The sequence below is a fragment of the Rhinolophus hipposideros genome (genome assembly GCF_964194185.1).
Source record: "Rhinolophus hipposideros genome assembly, chromosome: 3".
NCBI classification, from domain to species: Eukaryota; Metazoa; Chordata; class Mammalia; order Chiroptera; family Rhinolophidae; genus Rhinolophus; species Rhinolophus hipposideros.
This window is the reverse complement of record NC_138049.1, coordinates 86113546-86136985: the sequence shown is the minus strand read 5'-3', so window position 1 is coordinate 86136985 and position 23440 is coordinate 86113546. Positions and strand designations below refer to the sequence as shown.

The 23440-nt window shown below is 32.8% G+C and overlaps 1 protein-coding gene across 5 annotated transcripts in view; it reads right to left on the bottom strand.

Annotated features, from left to right (window-relative positions):
* HMGCLL1 (3-hydroxy-3-methylglutaryl-CoA lyase like 1) overlaps positions 1-23440 on the bottom strand; it is a 139565-nt gene that overhangs the window by 63573 nt on the left and 52552 nt on the right. For 4 of the 5 annotated variants that reach the window (XR_013993106.1, XM_081044821.1, XM_081044824.1 and 1 more), the window contains 2 exons: positions 11682-11777; positions 9558-9706 (listed from right to left, as the gene is read on the bottom strand). Coding sequence is in view for 4 of the 5 variants with exons in the window: in XM_081044821.1 (XP_080900947.1) it covers positions 9558-9706; positions 11682-11777 (245 nt within the window). In the remaining variant the exon portion in view is untranslated. Of the gene's footprint in view, positions 1-9557; positions 9707-11681; positions 11778-23246; positions 23432-23440 lie in introns of all 5 variants that reach the window. The other variant, XM_081044822.1, reaches the window with a different exon arrangement.

Below are 23440 nucleotides of genomic sequence, written 5' to 3'. Positions count from 1 at the left end.
TGTTCTTATGTAAACATAATACTGGATAAGGTAGCTATGGATAAAAAAAGATGTATGTTTTCAATTCAAATATAATGAGTATAGATAATATGTTGAAAATATAAGTACCTTGATTCTGAACTCAAAATATCTAGATGTGATTAAACAGAAAATCCAAACCATCCATTTATATGTCGTCCCTATAAATGTGAAAAGCAAAACCAGCAAAAAATAACAAATGCAAGACAATATCAAACAAACCTTTCTTGCGTTCTTAACTTATGACCTGGCCACAGCTACCCCGTTACGCCATAACCCCAAGTCTCTGCACGTCTGTTTTCATTCCCTCAAGCAATCCCAGGCCTAGGGTGTGCCTGGACTTCACACTCCATTGCATTTCATCTACATATGCTCTGCTTCCCTGTAAGTCGAGTAGTCACTTCATTAACCTCAGTTACAAATCCATGTTTTAGCAGGACATTTATCTTTCCTCACATAGACATTAAATCCATTTCCAAGCCACCAGGGAGTCTATGTGGGACAGATACCCCCATGACTAGTGGCATCGACCTGCATGTTTACCACATTTTCTTTGATGAAATCTGGGACTTTCTTTTCTGAGCTTGGCTATATGTTTTAAATTTATGCATTGAATAGAATAGTCGTTAATGATTTCATTTTATTAACACTTTCTTCATGAGCTCTCTCTAAATAACTCCAGACAACTTTAATATAGTATTACTTTAAACTTAATTTTTTTTTAATTTATTTTTTATTTAAGTATAGTTGGTACACAATCTTATATTGGTTTTATTAGTTTCATGTGTATCGTATAATGACACATTTTTATACTGTACACTTGGTCACCCACTAATTCTAGCAATCATCTGTACTATGGAAACTTATTACAATATTATTGACTGTATTCCCCTTCTGCTTTTCACCCATTCCCATACTCCTCCCTTTGGTCTCTGTGTCTATGAGTCTCTATTTGTTTTGTTTGTTTGTTTGTTTAGGTTCCACATATAAGTGAAACCATCTATTTATTTGTATTTCTCTACCTGACTTTCACTTAGTATAATACCCTCTAGATCCATCCATGTTGTCACAAATGGCAATATTACATTCTTTTTTATTACTATGTAATATCCCATTGTGTGTGTGTAGTGGGTGTGTGTATATATTATATACATGATATATAATTAAATTATAATGTATATAATTACATATGTATATATATTATATTATATTACATAAATATATATAATTTTATAATTACAGATATTATATAATATATACACACATACACACTACACACACACACGTCACATCATCTTTATCGATTTATCTATCAATGGATTGCTTCCCTATTTTGGGTATAATAAATAATGTTGCAATGAACATAGGGGTGCATATATCATTTCAAATTAGTATTTTTATTTTCTTTGGATGAATACGCAGAAGTGGAATTGTTAGGTCATATGGCATATGGTATATCTATTTTCAGTTTTTTTCAGGAATCTCCATAATGTTTTCCATAGGGGCTGCACCAGTTAGCAGTCCCACCAACAATGTACAAGGGTTCCCTTTACTCTACATCCTCTCAACATGCTATTTGTTGACTTTCTGATAATAGCTATCTTGAGTAGTGTGTGGTTTTGATTTGCATTTTTCTGATTAGAGATGTTGAGCATCTTTTCATGTCTGCTGGCTATGTGTATATCTTCTTTGGAAAATGGCTTTTCATGTCCTCTGACCATTATTCAATCAGATTATTTATTTTTCTGTTGAGATGTATGAGTGTCTTAGGTGTTTTAGATATCAACCCCATACTGAATTATCATTTGTAAATATATTCTCCCATTCAGTAGGTTGTCTTTTTGTCTTGTTGAAAGTTTCCCTTACTGTGCAGAAGCTTTTTATTTTGATGAAGTCCATTTGTTTATTTTTGCTTTTGTTTCTGTTGCTTGAAGGGATGTATCTAAAAAGATAGTTCAGACTGATGTCAAATAGTTTATTTCCTATGTTTTCTTCTAAGTGTATTATGGTTTCAGGCCTTATACACAACTGTCCAACACTACACCAGGAAGAAACAGAGAATCTGAACTGCCCAATTACTAGCAATGAAATTGAAGAAGTAATCAAAAAACTCCCAACAAACAAAGGCCCAGGGCCAGATGCTTCACAGGTAAATTTTACCAAATATTTAAAGAAGAATTGGTACCGATCCTTCTCAAACTATTCCAAAAAATTAAAGAGGGATATTTCCAAACTCATTCTACTAGGCATTAGCCTGATACCAAAATCAGACAAAAAAAAAAAAAAGAATTACAGGCCAATATCCCTGATGAACATACTCATAGATGCAAAAATGCTCAATAAAAGACTAGCAATCTGAATTCAACAATACCTTAAAAGGATTATACACCGTGATCAAGTGAGACTTATACCAGGGATGTAAGGGTAGTTCAACATCTGCAAAACAATTAATGCCATTCATCACACCAATAAAACCAAGGATAAAAATTATACGATTATTTCAAGAGATGCAGAAAAAGCATTTGACAAAATCAACGTCCATTTATGATTAAAAAAATCTCTCAAAAAACGGATACAGAAGGAACTTACTTCAACTTCATAAAGGCTATACATGACAAGCCCACAGCTTACATCATGTTCGATGGAGAAAAGCTGAAAGCCTTTCCTCTAAAATCAGGAAAAGACAAGGATTCCCACTATCACCACGATTATTCAATACAGTACTGGAAGTCTTAGCCACAGCAATACTTTAAACTTCAACAAGATTTATCTGTATCTCTCTTAATGTACTTGTCTTTTTTAATAATATAATAATTATTTAATACATATTATTTTCCCAGTTTGTTAGTAACTCTTTGAAATTAGGCTATTTTTCATATTCCACATAGTATCACAACAGTACATTATATAAAACACCCAATATTTCTTGAATAAATTAATGCAGCAATGTGTCAGTTAATATGTCATTATCACCTTCTGAATAATTTTCTATAAAGTTCCTCATCTATACAATACATGTATAGCTAAATCCAGGCTATTAGTGTTCTAACTCCCGTAGCCAGAGATGATAACACATATTTGAAAGTAAGACTTAGAACTACGTTTTAAATATTATTTAAGATGACAGAGTGATATGATCACCACCCATATCGAAAATAATTCTGCTAAAATGAACAAAAAGCACGATGTTACATTAACTCTGTGGTTAGAAATGTGAGTAGTTTTATTTTTATTTATTCTTATTGAAGCCACTTATGATTTAAGATGGTTCAACTTAACATTTTTTTTTTTTTTACTTTAGGTGTTGAGAAAGCCATATACATTCGGTAGAAATCATACTTCAAATTTTGAATTTTGATCTTTTCCCAGGCTAGCACAATGCAGTACGATATTCTCCTATGATGGTGGGCAGAGCCAGTGACTGCAGCTTCCAGTCAGCTACAAGATTATTAGGGTAAATGAAAAATTCTCTGCAGTGTATTCATTGTGTTATATGATTTTGCATACTGTAGGCTAATGAAAGTGTTCTGAGCACATTTAAGGTAGGCTAAGCTAAACTATAATGTTTCATGGTTAAGCGCATTAAATGCATTTTCAACTTACAATATTTTCAACTGATGATGGGTTTATTGGAAAAATAACCCCATTATAAGTCAAGGGACATCTGCGTTGTGCAAAATCACGATAAAATGCAAAACTGAGGCTTTCAAGTCTTTAACAACTTTACTTAGTAGCACTGAATCATAAAAAAGCACCTACAGTTAGGCCTGAGCCAAGCCTATCTCCCCATAATTATCCCATGTTCCTCCAATCATCCTAGCAAAAAGAAACACAAAGAGTTGAATCAATGTCACAAACAGTGGAAAGAGTCATACATTGCTCTCCTCAGAAGAGAATAGCAATCCCAAGAGTGATGACATGTAATGTCAATTAAAGGTAATTAAAACACTTAAATATAGGAGCACTTTGATGCACTGGTGCAAAATATATCAACATATGAACAACACAAAATAGCATTCCATTACTCAGAAGCCAACCAAAAATAAGTTTTTGAGAGCCTATTTACACTTATCACTGTAGATGATATAAGAAACAAAGATTATTTCCTGGTCTAAAGTACCAATGCTGCTAAGATTCTCCATTTACTATAAAAAGCTAATTTTATGAGAAATAACAAAACACATTCTTTCCACAAAAGCTCTCCATGATGGCTATTTAGGCATGACTACACAAACACATCTTATGCATATTAACTATTGCTGGGTATGAGTTATTCTGGCATACAGCAGTGATGGAATAATATCTAAGGCTAAAAAACAAAGTATAAACCTTCATGCAGACCATATGTATGAAAGAAAATAGCTTTAACAGATGTCTCATTTTTAGAGTTTTATGTACCATATTTTGGTAAATTATGATTTGAATTGCTCTTCCAGGCCAACACAAAGACCTTAGTTTAATAGAAGTTGTAAAGGAATTTGACCAATAAGCTGTCCACTTATAAGAAGACAGCGCCATATGTGCAAGTGAATTCCATTGGGGTAGATCATCCAATGGAAGGTATTTCCTATATCAGTCATGAGAAACACTGCCTGCCAGTCACTGAGTATTTAAAAAACTGAGCCCTAAATCAGAAGCTTATTATTTCACGCAATAAGACTGCTATTACCTTCAGGGTCAGGATCAGAATCCAAAATGACATTTTGCATTAAAGGGAAGGATAGGAAATGCAAACTGTGCAACATAACCTAGATGATGGGGCTAACACACAAGCAGGTTGCAAGTTCTTGAATAAATGTGTTGAGTTATAAATTCTCTCAAAGGAAAAGCCAGTAAAATGGATTAAAGACTTAAATGTAAGACCTAAAACCATATATTGCATAGAAGAAAACATGGGCATTAAGCTCCTGGACATCAGTCTAAGCAGTTTTTTGTGGATTTGACTCCAACAGCAAGGGAAACAAAAACAAACACAGATAACTGGGACTACATCAAACATAAGAGCTTCTGTACAGCAAAGGGAACCATTAACAAAACAAAAAATACAATTTATTGAATGGGAGAAGATATTTGCCAGTGATAATTCTCATGAGGGGTTAATATCCAAAATATAACTCAACAACAACAATAATTCAACGACAACAAAAAACAAACAACCTGATTAAAAAATGGGCAGAGGATCTCAATAAATCTTTTTCCAAGGAAAAGACACATGAAAAGATGTTCAACATCACTAATCATTAGGGAAATGCAAATCAAAACTACAGGAAACATCACCTCACAACTTTTAAAATGGTTATTACCAAGAAGACAGGTTGTTAGCAAGGAGAAAAGGGAACCCTCATGCACTGTTGGCGGGAATGTAAACTGGTAGAGCCATTATGGAAAATAGTACGGAGGTTCCTCAAAAAATTAAAAGCAGAACTACCATGTGATCCAGTATTCCACTTCTGGGTATTTAGCTGAAGAATATTTACAATAGCCAAGATATACTGTGTTTCTCTGAAAATAAGACCTAGCCTGACAATCAGTTCTAATGCATCTTTTGGAGCAAAAATTAGTATAAGACCCGGTATTATATGATTACATTATATTATATTATAGTATAGTATAGTATATGTATTACATTATATTATATTATATTATATTATATTATATTATATTATATTATATTATATTATAATTACATTACATTAGACCTGGTATTATATTACAGTAAAATAAGACCAAGTCATATTAATTTTTGTTTCAAAAACACATTAGAGCTGATTGTCTGGCTAGGTCTTATTTTCGGGGAAACACGGTAGAAACAACCTATGTGTCCATCGACCAATAAATGGACAAAGATGATGTAGTACACACACACACACACACACACTCAATGGAATACTACTTGGACATAAAGAAGATGAAATATTGCCATTTGTGACAACATGGATAGGCCTTAAGGATATTATGCTAAGTGAAATAAATCAGACTGAAAAGAACAAATATCATTTGATTTCACTCATGTGGAATACAAAAAAGGAAAAAAAACAAATGAACAAACAAAAACAACTCATAGATATCAATAACAGATTGGTGTTTACCTGAAGGGAAGGGGATGAGAGTGAGGGCAAAATGGGTAAAGGAGGTTACACGTATGGTGAAGGATGAAAACGAGACTTTTCGTGGTAAGCACACGACAGTGTATACAGATATTGAATTATGATGTTGTACACCTATAACTTATGTTATAAACCAATGGTAACTCAGTTAAAAAAAAAAGCTATGACTAAAGGGAAACATTATCTCATCTATAATTGCTTTTCTTTTTCAGTATCTAAAAGTTTTCTATAATTGTCTTTATTAGTTTAATTACTAATTTGCCTTTTATTCCCTGTTATTATTCTGTATCTTTACTTTTTCTGGGAATTTCAAAAGACATTCAGTAATTGCAGTTCACAGTCAAGTACTTTTTCTGTTTGTGTTGTTTTAAACAATGGGTGAATAATTTTGTTTGGCTTCTAGGAAAAATGTTAAAAATATACTCCTTTTAACTTTCAGTAGGCCCAGACTTTCAGGAGGTTAATCATGGATCAAATCATTCTAGGCCATTTTATAGGAGAAGCCTAAGACATAATTATGTTTAAAAGTTTTGATTTGATATGCACAACTGCTGACCGTGTGAATTTTAGTATATATTTATAAGCATTTTAACAGTGAAATTTATAATGGCACCATAGTGATAGTTTCCTCTTTAAATTAATATTCATACACACAGCGTGAGCAAGTGACTCATGTGATTTCATTAAAGACACATTGATACTTGCTTTAAACAAAAAGGAATAAAACCTGAATATTTTATATGATATATTAGAACACTACTTCATATCTTGATGCATTTCAAATTTAAAAGGATCTTGACAAACTAAGAGATAATTATTTCAATAAATGCCATTGCTAAAAAGAGAGAACATGATTACATTTATCACAGGCTTTTATTTTTCTTTGGCTTTTAACTCTTTAAAAATTCAGTCATAATAAAAATATAACCTAGATTTTTTAAAAGTCACGAATTACACATTAAAGAAAGAAGTCAAAAATGCAGACATCTCATTGTGCATTCATATATAATGTATATGCAGCACTCGTTAGCTGACTCTGCATTTTCTGTCAATGACAGGGCGTGGTATCATTCCCCATTGTCCCAGATGTGATGTAAAGTTCTGAGCCTGTATGAAAAGCATGTACACATGAATGTGTATGTGTGTGTTTTGTGAGGGATGGAACCAAACAATAGCTTTCATAACGTTACTAAAAGCTGCTATTTTGACCAAATGAAAGTTTGCTATGTTTGTAAAAAATATTAACTGGCCAACATTTATACAATGCATAGTGCCTGATGGCCTTTAAATCTGACAGCTGATGACACAGATTTTTCTGGATGATGATCAAGTACATGTTGATGTAGCTGTGGCCATATTAAGACATGCTGAAGCATCTACTTCAATTTCAAGTCGATGAACATGGCTCTGTTCTTTACACGAGTACCAATGGCCTGTTACTTTTAATAATGAGTACCTACAACCTAGATTTGCAGTAAGAATAAAATCTAAGTTAAACTCTCTGAAAATTTTGGGAAGTAAGAAGATAATTTTCAATTGTACAAATAAATAGTGAACTCACATACCAAGAGGCACATTTCTACAAGTGAGTAGTGTTTCAAAAACATCCAAGACTTACATTCCACAGGATCAAACTCTGCATCGAGAAACATACATTTGTCTATAGTATAACTCTACATTAACTCTCCAATGTACTTTGCTGATTTCATTTGACTACGTCTCACTCCTTGTCCATCTTGTACTTCTGTACCCTTCTTATCAAAGCCTGGGAAACTTTTTAAGTTGTCGCATGGTTAGAAGTTTCTTTACTGATGGGACAATATTAAATGTTCAGCAATCAGTATTAAAGAGGATTTAGGGTTTCTATTGGCTTTACTACAATCCTTATTCTGTGTTATAAGAGAAAAATTAAAATGATAAAATCTGGTATCATACAATTTATGTTTACATCTATCTTTAAATATTAAACTTCATATATGAAGTGTAAGCTGCACATTCACTTAACTTCTTATAGTTATGTGGTTTTCCAACTTTCCAAAGAGATTTTACTCAAAAACCAAACTGCAAATTTAAACACACATAGAAATGGAATAGCTTGCTTCTTTTTCCCTTTCATTTAAAGGAAAGAGAGATAAAACAACCTATGCATGTTTGAATTTAGAAGCTTATAGTACATTTCTCCTTTTTGACTATGGTTACTTGACTTTGCCTTAATAATACACATCCTTTGTTTTCTGTCTGTGGAAATACATTATCTTAATTTTTTTCTTGTATGTGCTTTGCATGTTATGATATATTTACTTACAAAATAATTTTGTGTGTTTAAAAAATTCATGTGGACAGAGACAAAAAAGAAGTTAAAAAAAATAAGCAAACCAACAAGATAGTTCACCATGGTGTAATCTAACTCCATTAGAATTCAACCAAGGTCATTGCTCTTCCAAGGACCTTGTCTGAAATCTAAAGCTTTTCTACTATCATCACTCGAAATTGGATCCACTTGTCTTTCTCATTAACTGCTGAATATTTCCTGCCACCATGAACTTTGATCACCTTAACCAAAGGAGGTATAACCTGCATCTAAATCCAGTTACATTTGGCCTTCTCTTACACATGCTATGCATTTTAATTTATTAAGACGATATGGTCTATTTATTACATCTTCATAACTGGGAAAATCAATGGATAATTAGCTAATGTCTTAGGAACAACTTCTGTCTTAAGTAACAAAGAATTTATTATACATTTCACAGAACACAGGCCTGGGTGTAGAGCCTGTTTGCAATAGATGCTGCAACTGCTGTTCTCAGAAGCAGGTAAAAACCAAAGTGGGTTTTCTCTCTCTTCTCCTTCCCTATATACCTCGGCTTTGGGATAAGAGAGAGAAAGCAGGAAAGGCGGCTGTTGATGGGGAGGTTGAAGGGGTGCAATGATGTGCCCAACTTCCCAGTACAGCTCAGATTCAATTTTATGTTTTACATATTCTATTAAAATTCTATATGAAACATTCTTTGGGGGGGGGGAGTCAGGTTTCTTAAAAAATTTTTTTAAAAATTGAAAAACCACATTAGATGATTCCTTTCCAAATGCTGTTATGTTTACATCAATTTATTAACTCATACGGGGCTGAGATCAAAAGATGGCTGCATTTGAATAATTCAGTATTAATAAAATGAGTAACAATGTCAGGTTTGCATGCTACTCCCTCTGATTTCAACTGTGTTACACACTCTACAAGCTAGATACAGTCTAATAATTATTAACTGATATTAATGAGATGTACCGCTAATAGTGATGGGTCTGATCACATACGGTAAAAATAAGACACACTATGTATATCATTATAAATGATCAAAGAATGTCTAAATAGTTCATAAATGAGCTTTAACAATAGATGTTAACTAAATAGGACTTGTGAAATTTTGTAAGTACCCTCGTGCTGGAATATTCATGTGCCTTGCAGACTTAACGACCTCCTCAAACTTCTCCATACTTTCTTCAATAGAACAGTTAATATTCTTCTTGCTAAAGGATTCAGATGCAGCTCCAAAAACTGATATCTCAGTGGCACCAGCAGCAACCTGAAAAATATAATTTAAAGGCAAATGCTAATAATTTCAAAAATGTAAATGACAGCAATAGAAGAAATATTAACTACTCTACAAAGTCAGGCTTGCATTCTTTAACATTTCGCTTAAAAATTTTAAATCACATTCCTCACATATGGCTACATACACTTTTTTGAAATGTAAAAAAAATTTGCAAGAATAATTCCACAATCTGCAACACTCATAAATCTATGAGGCACAGAAAACACAATGATGATGTTCAAAAATAATTTTGCCTTTCCTAAATTATGTTATCCTCAAATATTTTAACACTCCTTATGGAAAATACTAGCAGCCCAACAAAACCTCTTAAATATCTATGGAAAACATTATTTTTAGACCAATTATTCAAGCAGAGTACAGTAAATGCTTCCTGTTTTCCTTTTCTTCCCACAATCCAACAGAAAAATAGTTTTCAATTCATCATTTCGATTTTGTCCCCAATTTTCTTCCTATCTCTTAACCTAGCTTCCACTGTTTCACACCTTGACTGCCATAACCACACTCTCGTGTGTCTAATGCCAAATCCTCTTGTCAATTTTAAATCCATAAATGTTAACCTAATCAGTTTTCCCTTTTTGCCCCTTTTGCCATCTTCACTCTTTCCCCAAGGATTCTCCAGTGATTTGTTTTCAAATGTCAAGTCTCTTCTTTTTCCAGCAGAAGTTTTAAGACTTTCTATTAATGTATCTCTCTAGACTGTGCCTAAACCCCCCTCTCTTTCTGATCCCTAGTAATCCATTAAGAAAAAAAAATTATCTTTCCTCTAACTTTAAAAAAAATATATCTGCTTCCACTCCTCTATCCAAATCAATTTTAACCTCTAAAATTAAAATTATATTTATGGAACACATACTATGTTCCACTATTGTTACCGGTACTTTGCACGCCCTATTTCTGATACACAAATAATCTTGTAAACTAAGTATTATCCCATTCTACAGATGAGAAAACTGTGGACAAAGACACTAAATCATGACCACGAGGTCACAGAGCTAATAAACATTTCGGAACAGTGTTTTGAGCATAGGTTTGCCTGACTCCCAAGCCAAGATTTGTTTCAGTCCATCACTTGCCCTTCTATCCTGAGGGTGTCCTCACAGTGTCTTTTCAAGATAGATACATTCCCTACTGTGTTTAGGACCAAATGACAGTAATATTTAAAATTTCTTAAAATGCTTCTTTTTTCTTTACAATGTGATAAACAATTATATCAAATCAAACAAAAGTGGTTTTAACAAGAGACATTAACAGGTAATGTATTAACTAGCACTTACAATCTCACAGTCTGAAATACAAAAGTAAAAAATATCCATTAACACCAGCAATAGCAGATGCAAAACTTTTACAGTAAAGCATGGAAGCGTAACACCTCAAGCCTTTACTTAAAATCACATTGATTTTTCTTGTGCGTAATTATTAAAGCCTATTTGCATATAAATTCCTAAGTCACAGAGGGTTCGAAGGAACAAGCCAGAAGAGCAATAGGGAAATCTGTTAGAGGAAGTTCCAAGACAGTGATTAGCTTCATCTTAAAGGGTTGGGTGGGACAACAGCAACAGCAAGCAGATTAAAAAAAGTTGACAAAAATAATCACTCACTACAATAATAATTATAATTATAACATTGTACTGAGAACTGATTAGGCTACATTCTATATTCCTTATTTAAGATGGATGCACAAAATGCACTTTCAAAATAATTTCATCAAAATGGGTAACTGTATTTTAATTTTTGAATGGTTAAACTGGAAGAACCATTTATGCAAAGCACTTTAGTCCCTAACTGAAAGATGAGGGTAATGATTTCCACGTATTCATGTCAGTATTTTAGCATAGTATTTGTACAGGATAACAAATGAGTTAAATTTGACACAGTTTTAACTTTGGAAAGAACTTGAAAACAGTAAGAAGCATATTTATTTGAGAAAAATTAGAAGCACACTTACAGCACGGTGAAAACCCTGAAGATTAGGAGTGAGGACAGGATATCGAACTCCTGGATATTGACGAATGCCTTTCATCACTTCAGTATGATCAGCCATCTTAAATACATTAATAGTTATATATAAATACGTAACTTTGAATAGTCCATCAAGCACATTTTTAGTTTTTCAGGAAGGCTATAATTACACATATAAGTGTATTCTATAAAGTAGTGTGTGAAATAAAACTATGCCAATGTAGCTGAGTCGTTCTCAATACCATAAATACATAATATTTAGATCTGGGTTTAACTTAGTCACATTACAGGATCTGGTTAAATGAGTGATTACCAATAGTCAGGAATTCTGAACTCGACTATTTTCACTTGACTGATCATTCTTTGTCTTCCATTTCATGGGCGAAGCCTCAAATGCCCAAGACTGGGGAGAGTTTGAAAGGCAATATGTTATATATTTACCTTCCACATGAAAATTGAATATCCAAATAATTTTCAGTGTATGAAATTTTACAATGTTCAGTAAAATGTAAATTACTCATCCCTGTTAGAACAATTTAACAAGGCTAGGATCCTAGTTTATTATTTGGTTAGCATAGATGTTTTAGTTAGTAATACTCATGATGCTTTATGCGTCAGCATCACTGGATTACTGTTTCTTTTCATAATGCAAACAAAGGAATACACCGGATTACACAAAAGAAAAATTTAACCCATGTTGGTAAGCTTTTATTTTTCTGTGGTTTCTGTGAATCTATAAAAAATCAACTTTGAATCAAAATATCAAAAATAGTAGTTTGCCACAAAGTATACAATTGAGGCTCCTAGAGCAATAACTGATCAAATGACCAAAATCCCATAATCATCATATAGAGAAATTACCATTGATATAATCATAATCATGATCTTTGCACGTTTAAGAATAACACATGATGGCATGAACAAATATAAGGGATAATATAGAAACAATGAAAATTAAACAACTTGAGCATGGATAAAACTGTAAAAACATACACCAAACCAAAATTTGTATCTTCAATGAAAGAATGGATGAGGTAAGACTTGGGTGTTCTCTATACTCCTCGGCTTCTTATAATAAACATATATTGTTAATTTTAAACTAAAATAAAAGTACATTAATAAAAGTTTAAATGCTTTTCGTAATATAACCACACACTTTTGAAAAATATGAAATATTGCAATATTTACTTTTATTGGTCTTCTAGTTTTATTGACTCTCAGTTAAATGCCAGTAGAATTAAATTTAATACTTTTAATGAATATAATTTGGATTAATTAAATTTTTAAATACATTTAAATTTAAAATTAAATATTAAGATGTAATCTTCACTGTTTTATAACCTTTTTAAACTACTTAGCATTTGTGCATATTTCGACACAATTCTTGATTGAATATTCATGAATTTAGCCATTGTGCTAAAGTGTGTCCTCTATCTCTCACTGTCTCACAGACCCATGTACATGCAAACATGCACAAATACATTATATAAAAATCTGAAGTACTTAATCCTAATTTCAAGTAGAAAGACAAGCGAAGTTACTACTAATTTTAGGACACTGTAATAAAATCTAAAACAACACTCTGTTACCAAAGAATAATGTTAATTGACGTTATTAAAACTTGTGTCTAACAAAACCTTGTATGTTTAGATATTTATTAGAGACACTTATATTAACATGATAACAGATAGGAATAAAGAGTGTTTGTCTAACCTACACAGATAAAGAATGGCAGTGCATCATAAAACAGCATAAAGGACACAAAACAAATTTTAATCTCTAAGAAATATAGGTCATATTATCCTGTAAGTATTATTTCAGTTTACGTGTAATTTAACAAAAACCTTGAATCATTATGAAGAAATGTATATAATAAAACAATAATTTAACAGATGTTTTAATCAGTAGAATTAGAAAATAAACAGAGACAATAGTAACTAAGTTCCCAGGTCATGAAAACTAAAATTTGATAATTATTAGAAATTCCTGTATTAAATTCAAATAAATATATTAATTAGAATCCAACAAATCAGTAATTTTTCCTTTTTTAAAATAGCCACAATATAATGACGTCATTTAACAAGCAACAGTAATCTAAAGTTGGTCAATAAAGACAATTGTGTAAAGAGCTGTAGGAAATCCTGATAGGATATAATTTTATTACAATGAATAAAATAGAGCAGGTTTCAATTAAAGGTATAAATTTATTTATTTGCCTCTTAGGGAGTTTATGTATGCTTCAATCTTGATGTTATTTTAATGTCTAAAGTTTATTATTCAAACAATAATAGAACTATTCCTTTATTTTCATTATTTCAACATTCTAATGAATCTTTTCTACATCTGGTTTGATTTACCATATTTTTAAGATTCTGTTGAGACTTTTCAGTTAAGATCATGGAAACTGCCATAGTTTGGTTGGTAACATGCTGTGCTATCATCTGGCTACACTCTGGGAATGGTAATACCTACATCTATCTAGCCAACATAACAGGCTATGCCATGGTTCATCAATTTTTTCAGCATCCATATTTTGATATGGATTCAAATAGTTACAATATTTGTCAACACTTTGCAATAGTCTTAAAGATATCCAAAGGGTCACAAGGATTAGAATGTAATAGGTGTATAGTTAAGAGTTCTTATTATATTTGCTACTAACTCTATCACAGTGTGATTCAATTTGGACACTTCACATTATACATACTGGGAGAGCCAAAAAAATGTATACAAGTTGACCCTTTGGTCAACGTTGCTCAAGCAGTAGCTTGCCGTAATCAGACGTGTCTGGACACTGATGGTAACGACTTTGAGCACCTCTTGTAATTGCAGAAGTCAAATGTGACTTGTACTCATCTTTTGTTATCATCTTTTGGTATATATTGAGTATTACAATTTTAACAGTTTTCCTTTTTTAAAATGTGTATAAATTTTTGGGCACCCTCTGTATGTAGACATCTATATTCTGTCTTTATCTAAATACTATAATCGCTCCTAAATATTTAGGCTTTCAATGTGTTCTCTAGACAATAGCAATGGCTAAACTATAGTTTGAGCATTGTTAAGTGGCGATATCTCATCCAAATCTCCTGATATTATGGACTTTCAAGATAATGTATATGAGTATGCAGTCATAAGCAATGAGGAAAGCTTTCTCATAAACTTGAGAGGAAAGACATAGGAAGTTTCAGTTATATTTTGTAAATAGACTATGAAATTTACCATTGGAGGATATAAAAGTGAATTTTAAAACACCACAGCACCTTAAAAATTGATTTTTATACTTCATTTCAATATTTGAGTATGATTCATTTCAATATTTTGTACGCTTACCATATAACTAACATTATGGCATAGAAAAATTAAGCAGATGCTGTCCACACACTTATAATACACAGGCTAGTGGGGAAATATCTATGTATGTGTTTGTGTGTGTATCAAAAATACAAATTAATACAAATATCATGTGATCTGAAGTTCTATGGAACACAGAGAAGGAAGCATTTTTTTCTTTGCAATCTAAACTAGAATAATGACAACTATTTAAACTAAACCTTATCTAGGCCAAACGTAAATAATTCAGTACCTGGTTTTCTTTGGAGCAAAACAGTCATAGAATTTAATGGAGCAAAACTATTCATAGAGATTAAAGCTATTCAAAAATATTCATGGAGCAAAATTATTCATATACATAAATACATTTTTATACAAATTGAACTTTCTAGTATACTGTAAAGAAAAGGGTCTAATAAGCCTAAATTTAAAACACATTTATTAAAAATCTTCAGATAATTATGAGGTGACATATTTTATAGAAATCAATTTAAGTTTTTAAAGTAATATATTTTTTTCATTTTCAAGTCCTATACAATGGAAAGTAAAGACATTTATTTATTACCCTTTACCTCTCTTCCAATTAACAGTTGATAGAGAAAACAGAATATTCACTGATTGAATTATGTTTGGTTTCAACTGAATATGTTCTGTGAGATATTCCATAAAGGGAAATAAGTATTTATGATTTATTTTATGTGAACGTGCATAGGAAACTGAGAGGTTCTATTCTATATTTTAGAAGAATTGACTTCTATTCATTTAAAATTAAATCACTGATTAACGTGCTTCCCTTTTACCAGAAAAAAAATGCAATTACAAAGATGCTACATTGCACAGGTCTCCAAGTTCCAGAGATGCATTTGTTATACATTTTTTATGAATGTCTTTTACACACATTAATGATACATAAAACTGCTACATTTATTATTCTAACTCAACAACAAATTAGTAACTAACAAGATTTCAAACAATATGGGAGGAGCTTAGTTGTTTTCCATCACCACAGAAATTATTCAATGCATCTCTGTGGCTCTGTTGAAGTTGAGGCAATTGTACTGTGTAATAGGGCTGAAATATTATGAATTTGAGTTAGTACTCTATTTTTAAATGGCAAAAGTGTTTAGAATAGGATCTAAAATTCACATGAGAGAAAAATGTTAAGATACTGAATCTTTCCAGTAAAAGCTGTAAAATTATATAACTTGACCACCTCTCTTACAAGTGGACTTGTAACGTAAATATAGAGCTCTACTTTTCCTCCTCTTCTCTGTCCTGTTCCAGTCAATATGACCAAGACAAGCATTACCTATAGGTGAGCAATAACCCATTGCTCGCTCCTTTCATTTGCTGAAGAGCTGTTTCCCTCCCCCATCCTCTAACAAGAGTCCTGCATCTGATTTCTTGTCTTAGTATATTAAGTAGGAGGAAGCTACGAAGTGAAGTGCTAGGAAAAAGAGAACAAGATAGCCAGAAACTCTAAATGATCTTAATAGTAATGAATTTGGGGAGAGACAAGATGCGGTTTGAGAGGTATGTGTTGGTGGCAAGATGGTTTTACTGCTCTGGAGCAGTGAAGAAGAGTTAGAAGACAAAAGGGCAAATATATAAAGTGTTTCTTTATCTATAAAGTGGATTTCTTGTAATGGCCAAGTAACACGCATAAAAATGGATGCCCACTGAATTCATTTAGGTTGCTATATTGTATTTCTTTATGTGTGAAGCCAGGCACAGACTTTGCCACTTGGGAGAGTGCACAATGGTTGCACTTTTCAAGAATATCATTGGTATAAATATTCTCATATATTTAAAATAGATACCACAAAATATAGTACTCAATTGTACCTCCTATTAAAACTATCACTCTAGGGTGAAGCCAAGAGTCCATATTCACCATGTCCTACAATATCTGGTACCAGAAATATTTAAATATTTGAGGAAAAACAAGTTTCAAAGTTTATAGAGCCAGAAGCTAGTTTACAGAAAATTTTTCCACACATTATATATGCAAAATTGTAAACAAATCTGTTTTCATCCATATCAAATTAAATGAAAATCCTTTTTGTTTGTATTATATTTAGTATATTGTACATACAATTGTAAATATACTATTCAGACTTACGTTTATTATTTTTTTATAAAAGTCACAGATAATAAAATATATATCAAAAATTTTCACTGTGAAGGGCACAAAATAATAGTAATTCTTCTAAAACAATGTATCTGTGTATAAAGTTACACATCACAATGTATTATATCTTAGTATGACATTACCAATAATGCATAATAAACATGAAATACATTTTCCTAACCTATCAATAATTTAAAATTCTTGATCAGTAGTGCAAAAGAAAAGACTGGCTCATCTTTCTGGCCTCTCTAGAGAATATTATAAAGTGCTATTATGAGAAAGAAGCAAACAAAGAATATGCAGTCCAATTTTTTTTAAATGAAGAAATGAAAAAAAATCAGGACTATAACTAATGAGATTGAATAAGTAATTAAAAAACTCTGAACAAAAAAAGCCCAGACCAGATGACTTCACTAGTGAATTCCACCAAACATTTAAAGAAGTCTTAATGCCAAATCTTCTTCAAATGCTTCTTAAAAAACGAGAACAGGGAATACTTCCAAACTCATTACTTAAGACCAGCATAAGTGCTGATCTTATAAGACCCTGACACCAATACCAGAAAAGATACTACAAAAAAATAAAAAAATAAAACTACAGGGGCAGCTGGATAGCTCAGTTGGTTAGAGAGCGAGCTCTTAACAACAAAGTTGCTGGGTTCAATTCCCACATGGGATGGTGGGCTGCGCCCCCTGCAAGTAAAGATGGAAAACAGCGACTGGACTTGGAGCTGAGCTGAGCCCTCCACAACTAGATTGAAGGAGGACCTAGAGCTGAAGGGCCCTGGAGAAACACAATGTTCCCCGATACTCCCCTAATATTCTCCAATTTAAAAATAAATACATAAAAAAAGAAAGAAGAAAACTACAGTCCAATATTCCTGATGAACGTAGATGAAACAATACTCAACAAAATACTATAGTGCATTTAAAGGATCATACACTATGACAAAGCTAGATTTATACGAAGGTAGATTTATCTTGGGAGGCAAGGAAGATTAATACATACAAATAAATGTGATACACAGCAATAATAAAGGATTAAAACCACATGATCATCTCAACAGAGGTCAAAATTTGACCAAAAAAAATGCTTTGTCAAAATGTATTTGACACAATTTAATACACCTTCATGATAAAACTCCCAAACAAGTAAAACTCTTAGGAATGGAATGAAATTACCTCAAAATTTAAAGGCAATATATGGAAAGCCCACAACTCATATCATACTCAACAATGAAGAACTTTTCCTCTAAGATCAGGAAGAAGACAAAGGTACCCACTCTCACCACTTCAATTCAACACAGTATTGTAAGTTCTATCCAGAGAAATTAGGGAAGAAAAATAAGGCATTTACACTGAAAAAAAAAAAAGAAGCGAAATATCTCTGCTCACAGATATGATCTCATAGAAAGAAAACCCTAAAGACTCCACAAAAAATCTCTTAGAATAAACAAATTCAGTAAAGTTGCAGGATAAAAAAAATCAACATATAAAAATCCGTTGCATTTCTATACACTAAAAACAAACTACCTGAAAAAGAAATTAAGAAAACTATCTCATTTGCAATACTACTAGCATCAAAAGAACAAAATACTTAGGAAGAAGCTTAACCAAGGAGGTGAAAGACCTGTATACTGAAAATTATAAAACACTGAAGAAAGAAAGTAAAGAAGACACAAATAAACAGAAAGACATCTCATGTTCATGGGCTGGAAGATTTAATACGGTGAAAATGTCCATACTGCCCAAAGCAATCTACAGACTCAATGCAATTCCTATCAAAATCCCAATGACATTTTTCACAAAACTGGAAAAAACAATCTTTATGTTTATATGGAATCACTAACGGGTCCAAACATCCTAATCAATCTTGAGAAAGAAGAATAAAGCGGGAGATATCAGATTTCCTGATTTCCAAATTTATTACAGAACGATAGTAATTAAAACAGTATAGTACTGGCATAAAGACCGACATATAAACCAATGGAACAGAATAGAGAATCCAGAAATAAAACAGTGCATATATGGTCAATTGATCTTTGATAAGGATGTCAAGAATATACACTCGGGAAAGGACAGTCTGTTGAATAAATGGTACTGGGGAAATTGGATATCCACATGCAAAGAATGAAATTGAATCCAGACATTACCATGCATAAAAATCAATTCAAAATGGATTAAAGACTGGAACATAAGATATGGAACTGTAAAAGTGCTAAACGACGACGTGAGGAGAATGCTTCATAACACTGATGTTGGCAGTGATTTCTTGGGTATGACACCAAAAGGACAGTCAACAAAAAGAATAGACAAGTGGGGCTACACCAAACTAAAACACTTCTGCACAGCAAAGGAAATAATTAACAGAGTGAAAAGGCAATCTACGAATTGGGAGACAATATTTGCAAATCATGTATCTGATAAGGAGTTAATATCCAAAATATACGAGTATACAGGGTATCTACAACTCAATTGCAAAATAATAATAACCAAATTAAAAAATTGGCAAAGAACTTGAGTAGACAAAACTCCAAAGAAGACAATACTGATGGCCAACAAATATATGAAAAGATGCTCGACATCACTAATCATCGGGGAAATACAGATAAAAACCACAATGAGATATCACCTTATACCTGTTAGGATGGCAATTATGAAAACACAAAAAGTGTTAGCACGGATATAGAGAAAATGGAGCTCATGTACACTGTTGGTAGAAATGTAAAATAGTGCAGCTATTATAGAAAATGGTAAGAAGGTTTCTCAAAACATTAAAAATAGAAATACCGTATGTTCCAGCATTCCCACTTCTGGGTATTTATCCCAAAGAATTGAAATCAGAATCTCTAAGAGATATTTGCATCCCCATGTTCATTGAAGCCTTATTCACATATCCAAGATCTGGAAACAATCTAAATGTCCTTGGATGGATAAATTGAAAAAGAAAATGTGGTATATACAGACAAAGAATATTAGACAGCCTTCAAAAAAGAAGGAAATGTTACCATATTGAACAGGGATAAACCCTGAATACATTATGCTAAGTGAAATAAACCAGTCACAAATGGCAGATACTGTAGATGCCACTTACATGAGGTATCTAAAATAGTCAAACACACAAAAGCAGAGAATGGTGGTTGTGAGGAAAAGGGGGGAAATGGGAAAAGGTGAGTTGTTATTTAATGGGTGCAGTTTCAGTCATGCAAGATGATTAAGTTCTAGATTTCCTCTACAACACTGTGTGTACTGTTAGCAATATTATACCATACAGTTAAAAATTTGTTAAGAGGGTAGATCTCATGTTAAGTATTCTTACTACCACAAAGAAAAAGAGTATTATTATGAAGTTACCTCAGATACTTATTTTTTTTATTTATCTCTCTCTTTTCTTTAAAGTTTACTGGGGTGACAAATTGTTAGTATATGCGATAAATTGAATTTTTAAAGGACTTTAATTTGAGATATCTGTGATAAGTGATAACTTTAAAAAATTTAAAATTTCATGAGTTTTTTCTCATTCAATATTAATTTTCCTACTTAATTTTGTACTTGACATTACATATTCTTTTTTTTCTTAATGAGGATCCTCCAAACTGATACCTTCAGGACATGACGTTCCCTACAAGTGGCTGGCCCATGTCCCCTAGTGATTCCCAGATCTCAATGAGAGAGACAGATGGCCCTGAACTGCCAAATATTGCCAGTTAGTTGCTTTATTTAGAGTGATGAAGCATGTATGCTGGCCAACTACCCTCAAAACTGAATGATATATATATATATATATCTATCTCACATTGTGTGTTCACCACCCAGAGTCAGTTCTCCTTCCATCACCATATATTTGATCCTGTTTACCCTCATCTAACACCCCCATATAGATGATGTATTGCAGAGCTATACAGTTGAAACCTATGTGACTTTGCTGACTGTTGTCACCCCAATAAACTTTAATTAAAAAGGGGGAAAAACTGAATGACCTCAGGAACTAGTCCATACTTTGTAGCTTACCAAAGACACAGTCCTTGAAGAGGAAGGGAACTGAGCTACAGCCTCATGCTTGTTCCTTGGGAAATTGCATATTCTTTAGTTCAAATGTTTGTTGTGAGACACCCTGACAGAGGCAACAGGTTAAAGCTTGACAGCACATCTGAAGCGTCAGATAGGAAGTATTTACTTTACTTCTATTGTTGCTCTTATCAAACTTTGTATAATTTATATTGATCTGTGTGTCTCTCTGACTAAATGTTTAGCTCCTCGAAGATTTTGCATAAAGCGGACATTTAATAAACGGTTATTGAATTGAACTGGAATTTCTCTTCGTTGCCCTTTCTTCCAGTTTTGAATTCATTTTGCATTCAATCCACTTTGCATCGTGGTTATTCTTCTCCACCAATTCTTCTAAGATTTTATTGTTTGTCATGGTGGTGATCGATAAAGATAAAAGCAAACATTTACTTTAGTCCAGTCTACATGTTAATTCTGTATGTGTTGAGTTCTGATGTGCATTACCTCTTTAAACATTTTTAACAACCCAATGAAAGGGACATTTTTCTATAGAAGAAAAACTAGATCAAAATGTTAAGGATGAGGAAGATCACCCAGCGAGTGACTGTGAGAGTTGGGATGAGACCCAAGTCTACCTGACCGGAAATCACATTCTCTCTATCTCCTTGATAAACATGTCCTCCATATCTTCTATCTAGTTCCCATAGCTATACCTTAGTCACTGCTAAAGGTTTTGTGTATCACAAAGTCAAAGGAAGAGCTCCTAAAGAGATCTTACCTCCAGGCTGAACAGTTTGTGAGGGGTGGTGGTGGTGGTGGTAGTCATGTTTTATTATCTAACCCAGTGTTTCCCAATCTGCATTCATCATCAGAACTATATGAGGTACTTTAAAAAAAATACATATTTCTTAAGCCATCTTTACAGATTCTAATTCTGTTGTACTACAGGATCCAGGAATCTGTAGTCCCCAAAACTTCTCAAGAAATGCTATACATCAAACATAATGGGAATCACAGTGGATTCATTCACAAAGGCTTCCATGGGGGCTTAGGAGACCAAATTAGTGCATTTCAGGCCCCCATACCTGCTTCCATAAGGAAGCTTCATTTTATTTTTATTCTGAAGTCAATCCAGGTTTGTGGGTCTGACATGACTACAGTTTGAGAGGAAACCTCTTTATGAAAAAAACAACAACACTCAAATACCTAACTTTCATAAATTTTACTAAAACATTCCCCATGAACATATTGCTAGAACCCCTCCCAGGATCTTAGGAGGGATCTATACAAATATTTAATGGTAATTTCCCTATCTGTATCATATATGAACGTTCTAAATAAAGTTTTATCCAGGGTGACAAAAGTTCCATAGATAGAAGATACATAAGTAAAAGTTTGGAAAACAGCAGCCTTGGTGAAATTTCCTACCTTGCTCTTAGCAATACCATTAAGATAATTAAGGATCTTTTGAAATACAGACTCATGATGCCTTTCCTTTATCACTCCAGACATACTATCAAGAAAGGAGTGAGATCAGTTTGGTGTGTCTTATTCTTCATATATCCATCATATTTCTGAGTACAGTTGACCATTGAACAACATGGGTTTCAACTGTGTGGGTCCACTTATATGCAGATTTTTTTCAATACTGTAAATGTACTTTCTCTTCCTTAGGATTTTCTCAATAACATTTTTTTTTTCCTTTTCTCTAGCTTACTTTATTGAAGAACACACTATATAACACATGTAACATACAAAATATGTGCTAATTAACTGTTTATGTTACCTGGAAGGCTTCCAGTCAACAGTAGGTTATTACTAGTTAAGTTTGGGGGAGACAAAAGTTATACATTACTTTTCAACTGTCCGGGAGGTCGATACTCGTAACCCCTGTGTTGTTCATGAATCAACTGTATATTTATTTTTATAAATTCTCTGCTTAATAGACCATTTAAAAATTTTCAGGAAATAGACTTAAACTTCTGGACCTATAACCATTATATTCCCCTGCTCACTAATATAGTTTGCTGAATAATTTTTAAAAATATATTTAACGGATCTTTGTTTTTTGTTTGCTCACCACCACCACCACCATCACGCAGGACAACATTCATGTATCTTCAAAATACGCAGGACATGTCAGAGGGTAATTGCCCACAGTCTCCACTGGCCAGATGAGATGTAATTGATAGTACAAGTTTCTGTGTGCAGGAGTGCAGCAGGCAAGAGGAATACAGAACATCCTTCAACACATGCCGTCGATTACTATAAAAA